The sequence below is a fragment of the Hemitrygon akajei genome, chromosome 4, assembly GCF_048418815.1.
Source record: "Hemitrygon akajei chromosome 4, sHemAka1.3, whole genome shotgun sequence".
Classification (NCBI taxonomy): Eukaryota; Metazoa; Chordata; class Chondrichthyes; order Myliobatiformes; family Dasyatidae; genus Hemitrygon; species Hemitrygon akajei.
In genome coordinates, this window is record NC_133127.1 from 92,783,719 (window position 1) to 92,804,451 (window position 20,733).

Below are 20,733 nucleotides of genomic sequence, written 5' to 3' on the forward strand. Positions count from 1 at the left end.
AAATTTAATATCACCAGCATATGTCATGAAATTTCTTAATTTGATGGCAGCAGTACAATAAAATACATGATAAATATAGAGAAAAAAGTTGCATTATGAGGAGAAGAAGCTGTTCCTGAATCACTGAGTGTGTGTTCAAGAACAATTGCTACCCCTCAACCAGCAGGCTCTTGAGCAAAAGGGGATAACTTCACTGAGCATCACTTGCCCCATCATCGAAGTGTTCCTACAACTAATAGACTCATTTCAAACGACTCTTTTGTCTCATGTTCTCATTATTTATTGCTATTTATTTATATTTACATTTGCACAGTTTGTCATCTGCATTCCAGTTAGGCGTCTTACATTGATCTGTTATCGTTAATATTCTATGGGTTTATTGAGTGTACCCACAAGAAAATGAATTCTAGGGTTGTATAGGTGATGCACATGTAATTTGATAATAAGATTTATTTTGAAGTTTGAACTTCATGAGGTTGGAGGAAGTGTGGGGACATCTGATGTTCGGTCGTCAGTACATGGTCTGAAGGGAAGTACACCATGACATCAGAGAACTGATTCTCAGCAGAGACGAGTGTGCCAAACAAAATTAATACTTCCTGTGCCTTCCAAAATGGCTTCTGTCTATTAAACAACTTTTATATTGAGATGTTTGTGGTGCATTGAATTGTTGGGAAGGTAAAGATTTAGGAACAAAAATATTAGAAAATAAAGTATTTTTAAATAATGACAAATGCTCAAAGCAAGTAAGTTAATTTGTGTAGCAATAAAATAAGATGATGAGAGGCATTGATCGTGTGGATAGAGGCTTTTTCCTGGGGCTGAAATGGCTAGCATTAGAGGGCAGTTTTAAGGTGCTTGGGAGTAGGTACAGGGGAGATGTCAGGGGTAAGTTTTTTACGCAGAGAGTGGTGAGTGCATGGAATGGGCTGCCGGTGACGGTGGTGGAGGCAGATACGGTAGGGTCTTTTCAAAGACTCCTGGACGGGTACATGGAGCTCAGAAAAAGAGGGCTATGGGTAACTTTAGGTAATTTCTAAGGTAGGGACATGTTTGGCACAGCTTTGTGGGCTGAAGGGCCTGTATTGTGCTGCCTGGTTTCTATGTTAGCACTTTTCAAACACAAGGCAGTTCAAAGTGCATTACAAAAAAGGTATTTAAAAAAATCAAAAATCAAATTTCAGACAATATACGAGAATAAAATCACACAAAAATAGATGTGTTAAATAGAAGTTACAGTGCAGCAGATTCTAATTAAAAGCTACAGTGAAAAGTTTTAAGCCTTGATTTAAAAGAGCTTAAAATTTGGGGCAGAATTCAGGTCCTCTGGAAGGTTATTCCAGATCTGTGGAGCAGAGTAACTAAAAGCTGCTTCACCATGTTTAGTTTTGACCCTGGAGACAATAAGCAGATCCACCCCAGATGGTCTGAGGTTTATAATGCAGCAAGAGATGGGAGATGTATTTGGTCCCTAGACAATTCAGCGCTTTATAAACCAGTAGTAATATTTTAATGCCAATCCTCTGATAGACAGGAAGCCAGTGTAGTGATGGGAGAACTGGAGTGATGTGTTCTACTTTCTTGGTCTCAGTGAGGACTCCAGCAGCAGAGTTCTGAATGAGCTGCAGCTGTCTGAGGGATTTTTTACAGAGACCTGCGAAAACGCCATTACAGTAGTCAAGCATACTAAAAAATAAACGCATGGACCAATTTTTCAAGGTCTTGCTGAGACATGAATCCTTTAACTCCCGCTATATTTTTTTAGATGGTAATCGGCTGACATTGTAATTGTCTTAATGTGGCAGGTAAAATTTAAGTTGGAGTCCATCACAACGCCAAGGTTTCTGGCTTGGTTTGTGGGCTGTAATGACAGGGATTCTAATGGACTGCTAAATAGGAGTAATCACTGAAGTGCATCACTTGTTTCCAAGCCTGAGCATGTCTTTGGCCTGAAATGATAATCCAGCTTCTCTTTCCACAGAGGTGTTTCCTGTATATTCTACTTTTATGTCAGCAGGGCTCCCTCTGTCAGCAGCTTAAGGACAACACTAGCATTGGTCCTGAGTGAGCAGCTTTTCAAAGTGTGGGTTGGCGGAATGAAAACATTGAGGTGATTTTCATAACTAACGGGTTATGCCGAGCAGATCTGGCGAGGGAAGGAGGCCGAATGGAGCAGCGCAGGTGGATCATGATTTCTGACGACAGGACCAGGGGGTCCATTCTCTGGTGGAAAAATTAATCGTAATTCAGGACATGAGCTGTATCCTCTGCTGAGGACAGAGAGGAGGAGCTCCGAAAGCTGTTGGGAATCATGCAAGAGGTGGAGTCGGAAAAAGAAAAGGCTCAGAGGGAAAGCGATGGCTGTGCAGTTTCCGGGGAATGCTGGTATCCAAGAACTGTTGAGTTTGACACTGTCGATACCCAAGAGGAAAAAGAGTTTTACTTTGTAAAAATGCTAAGTGTCGAGAAGGATGAGATGGGATTGCAGAGCGGGCAGGATCATGACAGCAAGTTGGTGCAACTGAGGGGATTTGGGCCTGGATCTCTGGATATGGTGCCAACACCGATTTTTGGGGGAACTCTTGAAGCAATTAACAGGCAGTGGATTGATCACATTTGAGTCATGCTCCTATTAATGTTACATGTAATGTGGGACCCTAGAGAGGAAAAGGAAGTGTTATAATGTGTGAAACTACCAAGACACCGTCAAGTAATCAGATTTTACTGATGAATGGCTGAGGCATTCATCACCGTGCAAGCAAGTTCAGCACTTCACACCTCTGTAGATGCAGATTATGTGCCTGGGTCTCTTGATTTGCCTTTTTGATTCAGCTCCAAGCCAAGGTTTAAACATGAATGATTTGGAATGTAGAAGCACCAGAGTTTTTTTTTTCCAAAGACGCTTTTAAGGCTGTGCAGTGGATTACTGGAGTTAATAATTGAAGGAGATGCCATACTAGCATTTTAGAAGAGGTTAAGTGTGGAGGTAGAGCAGACATGTACGCTTCAGAGCGACCGATCTTGTGAAGTAAGCCTCAGCATAGAATGTTTGGGCTAAGCAGCTTATCCCTGCATTAAGTCAATGCCTTCTAAACCAAATTGCTTTGTATGAATTAAGTATAAAACTAATCGAACATCAAGAAGACTAACATCCTCCTGCAGTGTTTGAGTCTGTCAGTAATTCCCTTCTTACCTAGTCCTTAAAGCTAAGAACCATTAAGTGATCAGTAATTGTGCCTGCATAGTTGTTAATGAAATTGTATGCGTAATTAGAAGTAATTGTTGGCACTTTACCAGTGAAACTACATAAATCTGGAACCTGTGCAGTTGCTTGTGTAAATCAGGTTTTGCCTGAATCATTTGCATGACGATATGTATTGTTGTCTTTCTGCTATACCCGTTTGAGAGGTAGCCAAGCAACAAGTATTCTGTTTGATTGCCAGATGAAAGGTTGTTTGGTGATTTCAGTTTCTTGTTTTCTATAGTGAAGGAATTTGTGGGAATTTTCCATTAATTAAGCACTTTTTTTTTTCCAAAAACACATCTGCTTTAGATCTTAACCAACATACTTAATTCCACTGAAGGAAATCATAGGAGTCATAGAGAAGTACAGAATAGAAACAGGCCCTTTGGCCCATCTAGTCCATACTGAACCATTTAAACTACCTGCTTCCATCGACCTGCACCAGGACCATAGCCCTCCACACCCCTACCAACCATGTACCCATCCAAACTTCTTTCGAGCTCGCATACACCACTTGTGCTGACAGCTCATTCCACACTCCCACAACCCTCTGAGTGAAAAAGTTACCCCTCATGTTCCCCATTAATTTTTCACCTTTCACCCTTAACCCATGACCTCTGTTTGTTGTCCCACTGAACCTCAGTGGAAAAAGCCTGCTTGCATTTACCCTATCGATAACCCCAATGATTTTTTAGTGTAAGAAAGCTTTCAACCTTATTAGAATTAACTTGATTCTTCTCTGGGATATTTTAGCAAATAATCCCTTTGTACCTTTATTTGTGTTCCCGATGCTCTGATTTTGTGCATCTATTTTCATTTTAAGTATTAAATGAGAGTCTATTTATTAGCTTGAATACTTTAAACTTATAACATCACAACTAAATCTTTAAATTCATCATTCGAACTGTGTTGTACGTGTATTTATTACTTTGCAACTAGTGTAAGTTGCTTATAAGTCGTGTTTGTTCCTTTAACAAATGAGGTAAAGATGTGCTTTAGAATTCAGGCTAAGAGCTCCATGAAAGTAAATGATTGTCATCTTTACTGTGTGTTTTGTAGCAGAGATACTAAATGGTTTGAAACCCAGTTAAATCTATTGCAGAAGGAAAGGTGACCATAGTGCCTTATTTGTCATATACAGCACGGGCGAAGTTGCTTGTATATAGGCCTGATTAACTAAAAAAAAACACCCATGCAAGCCGAGGTGGGGTGGAATGGTGAGCTGTGAGAAGTCATAATTTGATGGGTGGGGTAAGAGAGTGTCAGCAGAAATATGCAGCCTGGGACCAGGGCCAGTGGCAATTGAAGTGGTGACAGTACACTCCTTGGGGGGGAGTGGGGGGTGGTGTGGGAGTGGGAAAAGTTCAGAGACATGGGAACTTAAAAGTAACTCACAATATTCAGTAGTGTCCCAATCCTGAGTAGTGCTTGTTACCGTGGTGATCGCTCCTTGGAACGTGCTGTTTGATTTCCTCACTGGCATTCCATCCCAGGTGTGGCCTGGGAGTGATATAATATGACACAAAAATTGCATTAGACACACAAGAGCAACTTGTGCCAAGAAGTGACTGATCAGATTTTGCATTTTAATTGAAGGGTAGATCCGTTCTCAATCGTGCAGCACTGATGTAATTGCCAGGGCTGACAGTTACAATAAACATGACACAATTTGTTTCAACCTGCACGACAGTGAAATCACATCTGCCCGTAGAAATGTAGGAATTGCATGATGATTTATCAAGATCTTGCTGTTTCCCTTGTCTGGGTATACTTCAGAATCAGGTTTAATCGACATAAGTCATGAAATTTGTTAACATTGTGGCACAAGTACAATGATAAAGTATCTGAATTTCAGTAAGTATATTTATGTATATGAAGTTAAGATAAGTAGTGGAAAAAAAACACAAAAATTAGTTCATGCCTTCACTGTCCATTTAGGAATCGGATGGCAGTGGGGAAGCAGCTGTTCCTGAATTGCTGAGTGTGTGCCTTCAGGCTTCTGTACCTCCTACCTGATGGTAACAGTGAGAAAAGGGCATGCCCTGGGTGCTGGGGGTTCTTAATAATGGACACTGCCTTTCTGAGACACTGCTCCTTGAAGATACCTGGGATACTACAGAGGCCAGTAGCCATGCTGGAACTGACGTATTTTACCACTCTCTACAGCTTACTTCAGTTGTGTGTAGTAGCACCCCCCCACCAAAATGCCAGCCGGTGATGTAGCCAGTCAGAAGGCTCTCCATAGTACATCTGTAGAACCTGGCTTTTTTTTTAATACATCTTTTGCGTTCTCTGTCAAACCTTAACTTTACAATTCATAGCCCTTCTGAAATGAAACGAACTACGCATGAAATGACTGAAGTTGATCTGAATTTTCTAGCAGGTACAATTTATTTCTGTTGTAATGCATTTGTCAATTACCTGGATAACAGTGTTTATCGGCATGGTGGATAACAACATTGCGATATTTCCAGTCCAATGTTGCCAAGAATTTTGGATATAAGTTAGTTGTATTGCAGGGAAATCACTGTGCAGTAATATACTGTTGCCTTGCTCCTAGAGTCCCAGTTTGATGTACTTCACAAAACAGACTGCTGGGGTAAGCAGTTCATTTTGATGTTATAAATACTTTAGCTAAAGAGTAAATCGTAGTTACCACTTAATGCATGTTTTGAGCTTACCATTATCTCCCTTAAACTTTGTTTTAGTAGCCTAGAGGTAGAAGTAATTATCTGAAAATAAAAAATATGATTTGATATTTTTTCACTAATTGTAGGTTATTGCCTTGGCTCCTATAGTAGCTTTTCCTTGGCATAGTATAGTACTTGCTTCTCTCTAATAGTGTATGAAACTGTAGGTAGCACTGCTGAAGAAGCTCCAAATAATATCTCCGCATCTTCTGAGTGCACAGTGTCTAGTATGGCAGTATGTTTTCTGTCTTTCTTGGATACCTATTAACTGAGAACACATCTTTTATGACAAATGTGCAGAAGCAATCGAGAAGGGACCACCTGATGCATCAGCCTGACCTCCGCTTCAATTGCCGTAGATGGCCAATCTTTGACAGAGTTTAAAACTTCCTAACCTCTATATATGTTTTCATTACTATGGATCCTTAAGCAATAGTTTGGTTCTCTTCTAACTGCTTCTTGGACCAGATTTCTCCCACTGTGTCTGGATACTAAATTTCTAGATGCAATAGGAATAAAGTCCAAGTCAAGAATATGAATTGTGCATCTAGTTTTATAATTAATTGGCTTGCCTATACACTCTTCACTCACAGTGCTCACAATGCTTGGATAACCAGCGTTGCCTATTATTGAACTGCATTAAATCTTTCTTAATAAGAAGATACTTCCTAGCAAGGCTACCAAAGCAAAATGAAAGGAGGTACTCTGTGGGTGCTGATTGCATTGGCTTATCAGTGTTGGGGAGCTCTACGGAACAGTATCTCACTGGCGCATGTTTCGTCCCCTGAAGTTTAACTCTGGTTTCAATGTATGTATCTTCTCCCATGTACGGCTGCATTCTAGTTTTTAAAAAATTGTCACTTGCACTAGTTTGTTATCACATACACTGGAGTGCAGGGAATTCTAGTTTGCATGAAGCTCACAGAGAAAACGGTGTATGATGAATGCAGTTTATAACTGAATCGACAAAGCAGCAGAATGGTGTAAAGGTTGTGCAAAACAGGAATATTGAAATGACAATAATGAAATAACCAAAGAGAGGTGGAGTTGTAAGAGGGTACAAGAGCTGTCAGAGATAAGAGGATGTGGCAGCCCCACCAGGAGGGGAGTGTGAAAGACATCGTGGTTTCAGAGGTCTGAAAGCAGTGGGGAGGATGTTGTCCACAAGTCTGGACTGTTTCAAGCAACTATATCTTCACCTGGGGGTAGAAGAGAGAAAAGGAAATGGCTAAAGGGGCAGGCATCCTTGATGATACTGCTAGCCTTTCGGAGGCAATGCACTGTAAAGATGGAAGGAAATGATGAGTCTATGGTTTAACAGGGGAAGGTTAGACTTGGAGAAGTCAGTTGCTCAGTAACCCAGCATCATAGGGAGAGAGAAGCCAAGTTAGTGCATGAGGTAACTCTTTCATTAGGCTCTAATTTGTCGTTCGCTCTCCACAGATGCTGCCTGACTTGCTGAGTCTTCCCAGGGTTGTTTTTTTTTCCTGCTTCAGTTCAGGCTTGGAGAAGCTGCATTATTCCACTTCTGGATGCGAGTAGTGAAGTTTCCTGTGGCTTATGAACACAGATTTTGTTCAGAGTTTGCCAAAGTGACTTAGGCATCATTGGATTTCACTGCCTCTGGATTTGTTGATGACGTTGCATGTGCTGAGAACGGAGCTGTTCTTAGTATTAACCTGTTTGCTTCTCAGCCGTTAATTCTATTTATTTTTAAATATTTCTAAAATATAAATGCTAATTGCTGTAGGAGACGAGGCTTGACACAGGTAAATTATTCCTTCTGAATTCCCGATGCTTTTGGCATTACTAAGTTATTTAAGCTCTAGGTGCTAATTTGGAATTAATCTCTCCTAACTTTTTCAGAAGTACAGTACTAGTGAGCAGTTACACTAAGTAGCAGAGCACTCTTTGTAATGTCAAATCTACTGTTGAGGATTGGAGCAGTTGAATAGGTGGCAGAAATTTCCAAGCTTTCATGCTTAACTGTGTGCATATGGAAGACAAAGGATTTACTCAGTGTCAGGAACACACACAAAATATTGGAGGAACTCAGCAACTCAGGCAGCATCTACAGAGGGGAATAAATAGTCAACATTTCAGACTGAGACCCTTCGGGCTGAAACGCAACTGTTCATGCTGCCTGACTTGCTGAGTTCCTCCAGCATATTGTGTGTGTTGTTCAAGATTTCCAGCATCTGCTAAACCTCTTTCTTGTGTTTACTCACTGTTAGCATTCAGTTTAACACCGTTGATGGATTTTGTGCATTTCCCAATGGTGGAACAAAACTGCACTCCTAATTGCAGATTTGCACTCGATTCAGCACTCTGAAAATCAGCGTGATTTGGAATGTTACAGTGAACTTTGTAATGTCAGGCTTCTGCTAAAGTTAATTTCAGCAATCTAGGATATAAGGCAGCAAAATCTTTCTTTCCTGAGATGGGAAACCCAAGCATATGGTTGACATGTAAGCAGTTCATTCCTTGTGGCTCAAGCAGGTCTTGAGTCTACATTTTCAAGAAAAAAATAGGGAGAAAAATATACAGTGGTGCTAGAAAGTTTGTGAACCCCGTAGAATTTTCTCAATTTCTGCATAAATATGATCTAAAATGTGATCAGATCTTCATGTGAGTCCTAAAACTAGATGAAGATAAACCAAATAAATAAACAGCACAAAAACATTATACTTGTCCATTTATTTATTGAGAAAAATGATGCAATATTGCATGTTTTTGTTAGAAACTATATGTGAACCTCTGTGGTGATTCCTTCTACAAAAGCTATTTGGAGTCAGGTGTCCTAATAATCAATGAGATGAGATTGGAGGTGTGGGTTGTAGCGGTGCCCAGCCCTATATATAATAAAAAAACACACAAAGTCAGGTTGCTGTGTTTTGGAATGGCTGAGTCAAAGTCCTAACTTCAATCCTATAGAAATGGACCTGAAGCAATTGGTTCATGCAAGGAAGCCCGCCAACATCCCAGAGTTGAACCTGCTTTGTAAGGAGGAATGGGCTAAAATTCCTCCAAGCTGTTTTGCAGGACTGATCAATAGTTACCGGAAACGTTCAGTTGAAGTTAATGCTGTACAAGGAGGTCAGACCAGTTACTGAACATAGAAATCTACAGCACACTTCAGGCCCTTCAGCCCACAAAGTTGTGCCGACCAGGTAACCTCCAAAGATTCCTACCTGAAAACAAAGGTTCACATACTTTTTCTAACAAATACATGTTATAGTAGATAATTTTTCTCAATAAATAAATGAACAAGTATAATATTTTTTATTATTGATTTTAATTGGGTTCTCTTTATCTATTGTTAGGACTTGCATGAAGATCTACTCACATTTAAGGTCGTATTTATGCAGAAACAGAGAAACTTCTACAGGGTTCACAAACTCTCCAGCACCACTGTAATAGTCTGATCGTCCCAACAGGCAAGCCAGACAGACCACATGCATTGATGTTAGTTTCATGTATATTTTTCACCTGCTTAAAAAATGTCTAAAAATAGAACTTCAAGTGTATTTTGCACACTCACTTGTGTGGCACATTACACTAATACTGAATCTGAAGTTGGGAAATAGAGTGTGAAATTGTGCCGTCCCTGAGATTGCATCAGAGATAGGGTTTGCTCCACTTCAACAGTTTTAAAATCTGAGAAGCGAAGGTGGGGCAAACTGCCTGGGATTAAGACTATAGGATATAGGAGCAGAACTAGGGAAATTTGGCCCATCGAGTCTGCTCCACCATTTCATCATGGCTGATGTATCATCCGTCATCTTATTTTCCAGCCTTCTCCCTATAACCTTTGACACCCTGATTAATCAAGAACCTATCAAACCTCTGTCTTAAGCGTACCCAGTGACATGCGTAGCCATCTGTGTGGCAATGAATTCCACGGATTCACCATCCTCTGGCTAAAGAAATTTTAAAAAACCCTGACCCCTCAGATCCCACTATAATTGTTCCTCTCACATTTAACCTACGCCCTCTAGTTTTAGACTCCCCTACTCTGGAGACTGACCATCTGCCCTATTTAAACTCCTCATAAATTGTAATCCTATCAAATTTTTCCTTTTAACCTAAACCCTCCGGTCCAGGCAGCAACCTTTTCTGCACCTTCTCTAGTCTAACCTGCGACCGGGACTACTCACTATTCCAAGTGCGGCTTAACCGTTGATTTGCACTCTGTAACGTTAAGTCCCAACTCCTGTACCCAGTGCCTCGGCTGGTGAAGGCAAGCTTATCTTTGCCCTTCTTCACCACTCCGTCGTCTACCCCCGTTATCACTTTTATGCAACTGTACCCCGAGGTCTCAGTGTTCAGCAACACTTCTCAGTTCATTGTGTGCATCTTAACTGTGCACTTGCCTAAGTTAGATTCTGTCAGTCTCCGGGCAGTGATAGGGGATTCCATGACTGGAGTGACAGAAAGCAGATTCTGTGGGTGTGAAAGAGACTCCCAGATGGTTTGTTGCCTCCCAGGTGCCAGGGTCAGGGATGTCTCAGATTGAGTGCACAGCATTCTAAAGGGAGACTAGCTGGAGGTCATGGTACATATTGGAGTCAGTGACATGGGTAGGAAAAGGGAGGTGGTCCTGAAGAGAGAATATAAGGAGTTAGGCAGAAAGCTGAAAAGCAGGACCTCCTGGGTAGTAATCTCTGGATCGCTGCCTGTGCTGTGTGGCAGCGAGGGTAAGAATAGGATGATTCGGCAGGGGAATGTGTGGTTCACGAGCTGGTACGGGGGTGGGGTTTCAGATTTCGGGATCATTACCCTCTTCTTCTGGGGAATGTGTGACCTGTACAGAAAGGAGAGGTTACGGGGGAAAGGTGCAATTGTGTTGTGGGCAGGTTTGCTAGAGCTTTGGGAGGATTTAAACTAATTTGGCAAGGGCATGGGAACCAGAGTGATAGGGCTGAGGGTGGGCAGTTGGTTTTCAACCAGGTGCAGTGAGACTGTGAGGAAGGACGTGCAGATGAAAGGGCAAAAAGCAGTCAGTAGGAAGAGTTAAAGTATGTAGGCGGCCAAAATCAGAAAAGGTGACTGATACCGGACTAAAGGTGTTGTATTTGAATGCACACAGTGTGCAGAATTGGAGATTGGCAGATATGATGTTGTGGGCATCTTGGAGTCATAACAGAAAGACGCTCATAGTTGGGAGCTTAAGGTCGAAGGATATACGTTGTGTCGGAAGACAAAACAGCTAAGCAGAGGGGGAGGGGTGGCTCTGATGGTAAAAAGAAGTTGTTCAGTCCTTACAAAGAGATGGCAAAGGATTGGAAGGTGTAGAATCTTTATGGGCAAAGCTAAGAAACTGCAGGGGTAAAAAGACCCTGATGGGTGTTACGTACAGCCCTCCAGAAGACAACCAGGATGGGGTCTACAAATTACAACAGGAGATAGAAAAGGCAATGTCACAATAGTCATGGAGGATTTCAAAATGTGGGTACATTGGGGAAATCTGGTTGGTGCTGGATCCCAAGAGAGGGAATTTGTACAATGCCTAAGAGATGACTCTTTAAATTGCCAGTGGAGGGGATAGAGGTGGAAACAGTGGCATTGTTCAAAAGACATTTGGAAGGTACAGTCCATGCATAGGATATATGCCAAATGAAAGTAAATGGATTAGCTGAAATAGGCATCATAGTCAGCATAGATGAGTTAGGCCTAAGGGCCTGTTCTCTGTTCTGCATGACTCTATTAATCTATGAAAGTAATTAAAGCATGAAGTTAATCAAAGTCTTAAAATTGGTGTAGATGTCACAGTATTTTTCCTAGAGTCAGGGAGGGATACTTATTTTAAAGTGGATCACTGTAATAAGTGACGAGCCCTAATTATTGTGACAGGCTTTTAGCATTAGGTTGGTAAAAATGGGTGCAAAAGCCTTTTGTATATTTTTGGTAGGGTTGCCAATTGTTCCGTATTAGCCGGGACATCCCGTATATTGGGCTAAATTGGTTTGTCCCATATGGGACCGCCCTTGTCCTGTATTTCCCCCGCTAAGGTAGAGCGTTCCTGTGAAACCGTTCGTAAGCCGAAATGATGTAAAGCGAAGAAGCAGTTACCATTAATTTATATGGGAAAAATTTTTGAGCGTTCCCAGACCCAAAAAAAAACTACCAAATAACACATAAACCTAAAATAACACAAACATATAGTAAAAGCAGGAATGATATGATAAATACACAGCCTGTAATAAAGTAGAAATAATGTATGTACAGTGTAGTTTCACTTAACAGAATCGGGAAGATTAAGCCAAAGCCGATTTGTAGGATAAAAAATCGGCACGCATGCACACACAGGTGCCCGCGCAAGGCTTCATGGTCATGGTAGTCTTTCTTGGGGTAAACACAAGTGTCCCGTATTTGACTGCTACTTTTGTCCCTTATTTGGGAGTGAGGAAGTTGGCAACCCTAATTCTTGATTAGTCAGGGCAAGAAGGGATACAGGGAGAAGGGAGGCGATTGGAACTGGGAGGGAAATGGATCAGCCATGATGAAATGGGGCAGACTTGATGGGCCAAATGGCCTAATTCTGCTCCTATGTCTATGTTCTATATGCACGTTAAGCATGAAAGGAAGCGTTCATGGCTCCAATTTCTATGCAGTGGATTTTGGGCTCTTTGTTTTCCTGCATTGCAAAGCATTCAGAAAATAAGATCATTATTCAGAATAGCTTCATTTCTGTTCCGGTTACACTGTACCTCATTATTTCGGTGTCTTTCTTTTTCTCCTTGAAGTATTATCGGAGCTGTGCGTACTGGAGCTTACATGGTGTATATCCTGACAACCAGCGGCCTGAAGCAGTCGGTGTGTGATCAAGGTTTCTACAATGGGCCCATCAGCAAATTCTGGGCCTACGCATTTGTGTTGAGCAAAGCGCCTGAGCTGGGTAAGTGAGGAAGATGATTGACTTTTTGCTGAATGCTACGAGCTAGTAATAGTGAAAATTCTAGTTTGTGAAAATAATGAGGCTCTGCCACTGACGTTCCTTTATTCTAAATGTTTGAAATGGATGTGTGTTTCTGATAGAACAATGGAAACAAAAGGGTGTGTATCTTCAGTAAAATTTTACTCTATTCCAGATTCTGCTTTAAGCCTATTTTAAGGCACAATATAATTCTAGCATGTCATTTAATAGGACAATCTAAAACCCTGCCGTATAGCTTGTGCTAGTCACTCCTCTTTTAGTTTCAGTGTCTTTCCAGACTGGGTAGTTTCTTTCTGCTCAGAGAGATTTGTGCTGAGCATGGTGGCAGTATCATTACTGGCATCTGCTGCGTGCTTTCACCAACATCCCCGATCCCACGGTACCCGTCGCTCTCTCCTGCTGGATGTGATGGGAGATGCTTTCTTCCCGTACATTGACTCCCCCAGCACATTTAATCTTCCCTCAGAGGGAGGTGGGGGAAGATGATAAGTATGAGGCAGTTAGTAAGCACATGGAGAAGCTGGTGCCAGTTACCAGCAATGTCTGCACATCTCAGACCCCGTGCCTCTTGAAAGTTAACACAGGAAAAAGTTACATTTTGGCAGAGTGGAGGGGCAAAAGAGAAGCCGCATAGGTTTAGAGGCACGGTTGTAAAGGGTGCTCGGGCAGGGGGCTCAAGGCTGTATGTGCATCCATCATTGGAATGGCAGATGTTGAGTGCACATAGAACAGTACAGCGCAGGAACAGGCCCTAAATTAGTAATCAAATGGCCGACTGATCACCTCGGCCAACACAATATCCATATCCTTCCATTTTCCTCACATTCATGTGCCAATCCACACCTTTCTCAAGTATATCTGCCTCTACCACCACCCCCAAGCCTGCACACCAGGCATCCACCACTCTGTGTACTCAATAAGAAGTTGCACTGGTGTCAGAGGATACGTCAGTTTTACCAGAATAGCACCAGGCCCAAGGAGTTTCAACTGTAAGCTGAACCAGATAAACAAGGCCTGTGCTCATTGTGGAAAAGAAGGTTGATAGCTGATTTTATGGAGCTGCACAAGGTCGTGATGAGAGTGGTAAATTTGGAGAACTTGTTCTTACTAATATATGTTTCAAGGATGGAAAAAAGGAGATTTGAAGGGAAGAAGGCACGGGATACAAGAGAAGTCCTCATTACATAGGGTTGTGGTGATCTATAACACTGATGGTAAGAGGGGGATGGAAGAGGCGTCATTCAACATGTTCAAAAGAAAATTGGATAGCCAAGAGAGGGTAATTTACAAAGTCACAGAGAAAGAATAGAATGGGGTCGAACCATTTGAACATGAAAAAATCTGTCACTGCTGGAAATTCACAAAAATTGCTGGAGGAATTCAGCAGGTCAGGCAGCGTCTAGGAAAAGAGTAAACAGTCAATGTTTCGGACTGAGACTCTTCAGGATTGGAAAGGAAGGGGAGAAGTCAGAATAAGAAGGTAGGAAGAGGGGAGGAAGAAGTACAAGGTTGTAGGTTATAGGTGAAACCAGGAGAGAGGGATGGTGTGAAGTAAGGAGCTGGGAAGTTGGTGAAAGAGATAGAGTGAATGAAGGGGGAATCTGATAGGACAGAGTAGAAGACCATGGAAGAAAAGGAAGGGGGAGGAGCACCAGAGGGAGATGATAGGCAGGTAAGGAGATGAGGTGAGAGAGGGAAACGGGAATTGTGAAGGAGGAAGTGAGTGGGCAATTACCGGAAGTTGGAGAAATCGATATTGATGCCATCAGGTTGGAGGCTACCCAGACAGAATATAAGGTGTTGTTTCTCCAACCTGAGTGTGGCCTCAACATAGCAATAGAGGAGGCCATGGACTGACATGTCGGAATGGGAAATAGAATTGAAATGGGTGACCACTGGGCTGCTGCTTGTGGTGGACGGAGCGAAGATGCTCAGTAAAATGGACTCCCAGTCTATGTCAGGTCTCGCCAATATACAGGAATCAAGATGTTGTATATAATATATTACGTGGTGTGCAACAATTCAATAATTGAATATAGTATTTTTATTAAGTATGTTTAAATATTTCTGTCATCATTTCACTCCTGATAACTTTTCCCTTCAATTACTTTTCTCGCACTTTTATGTGATGGGATGTTCCTAATGGAAACCATCATATCAGTTTAAAATTCTACTTAAATTTAATTGTATTTTAATGACTGTAAATTGAATATAGGTATACTGCTCCTTTCAGGGAGATATTCTTGCGATTGCAAACCTGAACAGAAAGTTTTAAACTTCCTGAGGATTGAAAAATTGCAATATCACTGCACTCTTTAAGGGAGGAAGGCAGAAGACAGGAAATTATAGGCCACTTAGCCTGACTTCAGTGGTTGGGAATTATTAAGTGGAGGCACATGATAAAGTAGGCCAAAGTCAGCATGATTTCCTTAAGGGGAAGTCTTGCCTGAAAAATCTGTTAAAATTCTTTGAAGAAATAACAGGCATGATAGACAAAGGAGAGTCAGTGGATGTTGTGTACTTGGATTTCCAGAAAGCTTTTGACAAGATGCCGCACATGAGGCTGCTAAACAAGATAAGAAACCATGGTACTACAGCAAAGACACTAGCATAGATAGAAGATTGGCTGACTGGCAGGAGGCAAAGTGTCAGAATAAAGGGAGCATCTTTAGATAGAAGATATAAGACATCGTAGCATTGTCAGGCCCCTCAGCCCATCGAGTTTTCTCCACCATTCAGTTGTAGCTGATTTATTGTCCCTTTCAACACCATACCCTGCCTTCTCCCTGTAGTCTTTGACACCTGACTAATCATGAACCTATCAACCTCAGCTTTAAATATATGCAAAGACTTCAGCTCCTCAGCTGACTTTGACAATGAATTCCACAGATTCACTACCCTCTGGTAAAGAAATTCCTCCTGTTCTCTGTTGTAAATGGACATCCCTCTATTCTGAGGCTATGCCCTCTGGTCCTCTACTCCCACCCTATAGGAAACATCGTCTCCCCGCAATCAATCAGTCTAGGCCTTTCAATATTTGAAACAGTCCAATGAGATTTCCCACTAATTCTTCTAAATGCCAGCGGGTACAGGCCCAGAGCCATCAATCAGTCCTCAAACATTAACCCTTTCTTTCTCGGAATTATTCTCTTGCACCTTCTCCCCATTAACAGCACACTTTTTCTTAGATAAGGGGCCCAGACATCTCACAATACTCCCATGTGCAGTCTGACCAGTGCATTACATCTTTGCTTTTATATTCTACTCCTCTCAACACAAATATCAACATTGCATTTGCCTTCCTTACTGCGACTCAATTGCAAGTTAACCTCTAGGGAATCCTGCACAAGGACTCCCAAGTCCCTTTACACCTCTGATTTTTAAAAATTTTCTCCCCATTTAGAAAATAGTCCACACCGATATTCCTTCTACCAAAGTGCATGGACCATACGCTTCTCTACACAATATTCCATCTGCCTCTTCTTTGCCCATTCATCCAATCTACCCAAGTCCTTCTGCAGCCTCCCTGGTTTTTCAACACCACCTTCCCCTTCACCTATCTTCATATGGTCTGCAAACAAGGCCACAAAGCCATTTCCTCATCCAAATTATTGATATATAGCATGAAAAGAAGCAATACTAATCCCAGCAGAGCACTGCTTGTCACTGGCAGCCGACCAGAACAGGCCCCTTCATCCTCACGCTTTGTGTCCTGCCAGCCAGCCTGCCCACCTTCTATCCATGTTAGCATCTTTTTGTAAAACCTTATTAAGCTACATGTGCAGCTCCTTGTCAAAGGCCTTCTGAAAACTGAAGTAAACAACATCCACTGACTCTCCTTTGTCTATCCTGCCTGTTATTTCCGTAATGATTTCCAGCAGTTTTGTCAGGCAAGATTTCCCTTTAAGGAAACCATGCTGACTTTGGCCTGTTTTATCATATGCTTCCAAGTACCCTTGAAATCTCATCCTTAATGCTGGACTCCAACATCTTCCCAAACACTGAAGTCAGGCTAAGTGGCCTGAAATTTCCTTTATTTTGCCTCCCTCCTTTCTTAGAGAGTGGAGTAATTTTCCAGTCCTCAAGATCATTCCAAAATCTAGTGAATCTTGAAAGATAATTACTAATGCCTCCACAATCTCTTTGACTACCTCATTTAGAACCCTGGGATGCTCCTCTGATCCAGGTGACTTGTCTACCTTCAGACCTTTCAGTTTCCAAAGCACCATCTTCTCCTTAATAATAACAACTACACTCAATTCTGCCTCTTGACACTTTCGAATTTCTGGCATGCTGCTATTGTCTTCCACAATGAAGACTAACAAAGTACTTAGTAAGTTCATCCTCCATTTCTTCGACCCCATTACTACCTCTCCAGCATCATTTTCCAGCAATCTGATATCCACTCTTGCCTTTCAGATTCTTTATACATCTGGAGGAAAAAAAAGGCTTTTGGTGTCCTTTTTTAATATATTATTGGCTAGCTTACCTTTATATTTCATCTTTTCTCTCCTTTACTTGCCCTCTGGCTTTTAAGAGCTTCTCAACACTAACTTCCCTGTATTTTTTGCTATTTCATATGCCCTCTCTTGCTTTTATGCCATCTTTGACCTGTCAGCCACAGTTGCCTCATATTTAAAGCAAAGGTTTTAAAGCCTGGTTATATTTAAAGCAAAGGTTGATACCTTCTTGATTAATAAGGGCATCAAAGATTGTTTGGAAAAGGCAGGAGAATGGGGTTGTGAGGGTCACTAAATCAGCCATGATAAAATGGTGGAGCAGACTCGATCGACTGAATGGTCTGGTTCTTCTCCCATGTCTGATGGCCTTGGGTCTTAACTGCATGATATACATTTAGAGATCAGTTCATAAACTTGCCTCATACTTCAACTCTTGATTGACTAGTCGTGGTTGATCAGAGGCTGCAATCTATTCAGAGTGAATGGAGATCTCATGTAAGAAGTTGTGTTATTTAAAAATTAGATCTGATGTTATTTAAGTATTTTAAAACTTTGCACAATGAAGTAACCTATATCTTTTATTACCGAAGTATTTCTCTTTATCTTTTTAGGAGACACAATTTTTATTATACTACGGAAACAGAAGCTCATCTTCCTGCACTGGTACCATCACATCACAGTTCTCCTTTACTCCTGGTACTCCTACAAAGACATGGTGGCTGGAGGAGGGTGGTTTATGACCATGAATTACGGCGTGCATGCTGTCATGTACTCCTACTACGCTTTGCGAGCTGCGGGTTTCCGAGTCTCGCGCAAATTTGCCATGTTCATCACGATGACACAGATTACCCAGATGCTCTTGGGCTGCATTGTTAACTATTTGGTGTACGAGTGGATGCAGCAGGGCCAGTGCCCATCTCACATGCACAACATTGTCTGGTCCTCCCTCATGTACCTCAGCTATTTCGTGCTTTTCTGCCAATTTTTCCATGGGGCTTACCTGAGCAGCAGCACCAGGAAAACACTGAAGGCCGCCTAGAACCGAGTGGCGCAAAGTTACAGCTCAGGGGATGAGTCATGTGGCACAGTGACATGTTTCGAGTGCTTCAAAATGACAGCCTGTACTCATTAAGTTGGGTTAACCCATTGAGCTTCCAATACCTCATTGAGATCATCCTTGGAAGTTTTAAATGCCACCGAGCAAATGAGAAAGTGGTACGGTGTGAGAGGTTGCATATTGAACTGTTAGATTTCAGTATTGGTGCTTTGCGATCTGATTTTTTTTTAAACTGACAACTGAGGTATGAAAGGAGCTTAAAGGGTTAACGCAATTAGTTTTGAATCAGAAGGTTTTCTGAAGGCCAGCTAGAACAACCAAAAGCTTCAAGGAAAGATTAATGATTTTAAAATCTTAATTTTATGTATTAATCGGAATCAAATGGTTCTGCACTGAAAATTGCTAGCAAATTCTAGACCATAGAGTCTCTGCCCACTAAAATGTAATATTCTGCCTTTAGAAATACCCACTGTGAAACACGTGTATTTTTTAAGGGTATTGGTTATATATTGTATGGCCTCTTAAGAACTACCATTTGAACAGCATAGTTCTACTTAAGAGAAATGGTGATTTGTCGAAGGACAATAAGGTATTGCATTTTAGAGGTGATCAGATATTCCTAAAAGATTAAAACACTTCTTTCAATGTAATTTCTCATATAGATTTCCATCCTGAAAATTAATATTGGGCTGTGTGTAATACCTGTATGAAATTATTTTGCCTTTTTATATTGCTTTAAAAATATCTAAAGTAAAGGGCAGAGAAATTTCATACAAAATGCATCCACAGATTCAGCTATTTCATTTGTGCAAAAATACTGATATTTCAAAGTGCATTTTCTTTGCACTTTGTAATTGAGTATACCAAAAGTGTCAATCTGGAACATCCACCACTATTTGTCACTTGGCATCTAGGAAAGTTTTAGACTTCTTTCTTTAACTTTTAGTTTTCATGCTTCTTTTCTATTTTAAGTCACTGAAAATTTTGTGGACTGTTGATTCTTTCTCAAACCACAGTAGGATTAGATGGGTGTTCACTTCTGCCAAACTCATTTGCTTGTGTGGCTCTCTTTCCAACCATTGTTGCCTGTCAGATTGATCTCTGTACCGCGTTAATGATATTCCATTCCCCCCTCATTCTTGCTAAAGTTGAAACACCTGAAATATGAGAGCGATGGTTATTTGTGTTAGAGCAAATTAAGCTAAGCAGTTTGAACAGTTGTAATTTAAAAATTAAAACGGTTTGTGGGGTGTCGTATGCACACAGCAGAATTTGGGTTCCACAAAAATATTTATATAAACCTGTTATGGAGTAATTTTACAGATATTTTTACTTGTATTTTTTGATACTGTGGTCTTATTGATAAATCGTTCATTGTAAATAAATAAAGGCACGGCAGCTTTGAGAAACGATATTTAACATTTAACCTGCTAACTACAGGGGGATGGTGACTTAAAAATTATTTGCCATTCCTGTCATTTTCAGATTAAGAAACTCGCTCCTAAACATGTTTCTTTCAGAAAAAAAAATTCCTATTTTATGCTGTGATGATATTGGAAGAAGTATTTGAAACAGCTAAAACGATGTAACTTGCTGCTCCAGTTATTTAACACTGTATATCCAAGTATGTTTAAGCACAGACAAAGCATCCTCTCAACTAGAACTCTTTGGTTGTTTCCTAAATTACAATGTGTGAACTGCTGTTGCTGAAACAAACAATAAATATTTTTAAATGGGTGTGTAGTAGTTCGCTTCTTTTAATTAGAAGGTTAATTAAATATTCCTTCAAGGATATTATAAAGTAAATTGTACTTTTGAATCTGTTGCTTCATTTTATATAAATATATATATAAATAATAATCCCTCTCAGTAGAAAAATACTATTGTTGCCAGTTAATTTGGAACATTTTTACATTGCTGTCTAAGAGGAAGGAATGACTTTGTTTTGTCTGATGAAGTCAGATTTTAACCAATAGGTTATGCAACCATAAATGTATGGATAATTCCTAGGGTCCAGATAGTATAATTTACCCTCAGTTTTTTTTTTACCTCTGGAATTGATCATAGAAAATTACCCAACAATCTTCTCTACCAGTTATTTATCAAATTCCAGGATTTGCGTGAGTGCTTTGAATTTTCTCTGAATTTGCACTTTTGGTGCTGCACAAACCTGGCTATAGACCGATAATGTGGCAAAACCTTTGTACAAGTTGTGCACTTGTGTGCCAGGTGTCTAAATATCCTAGTCTTGCACAGCAAGCTTAGCCAAAAATGCACCTACCTTTTTAACTGGCCCTCGGCTGTGTCCAGATCCTCCGATGAGTGTCCTCCAATCGTGATTGTCA

The 20,733-nt window shown here is 40.9% G+C and overlaps 1 protein-coding gene across 1 annotated transcript in view; it reads left to right on the forward strand.

The window, feature by feature from the left end:
* elovl6 (ELOVL fatty acid elongase 6) overlaps window positions 1-20,125 on the forward strand; it is a 91,056-nt gene extending 70,931 nt beyond the window's left edge. Inside the window, exons 3-4 of the mRNA XM_073043056.1 lie at window positions 12,681-12,832; window positions 17,943-20,125. Of these exons, the coding sequence (XP_072899157.1) occupies window positions 12,681-12,832; window positions 17,943-18,370 (580 nt within the window). The 3' untranslated portion in view covers window positions 18,371-20,125. The remainder of the gene's footprint in view (window positions 1-12,680; window positions 12,833-17,942) is intronic.
* The last annotated feature ends 608 nt before the right edge of the window (window positions 20,126-20,733 follow it).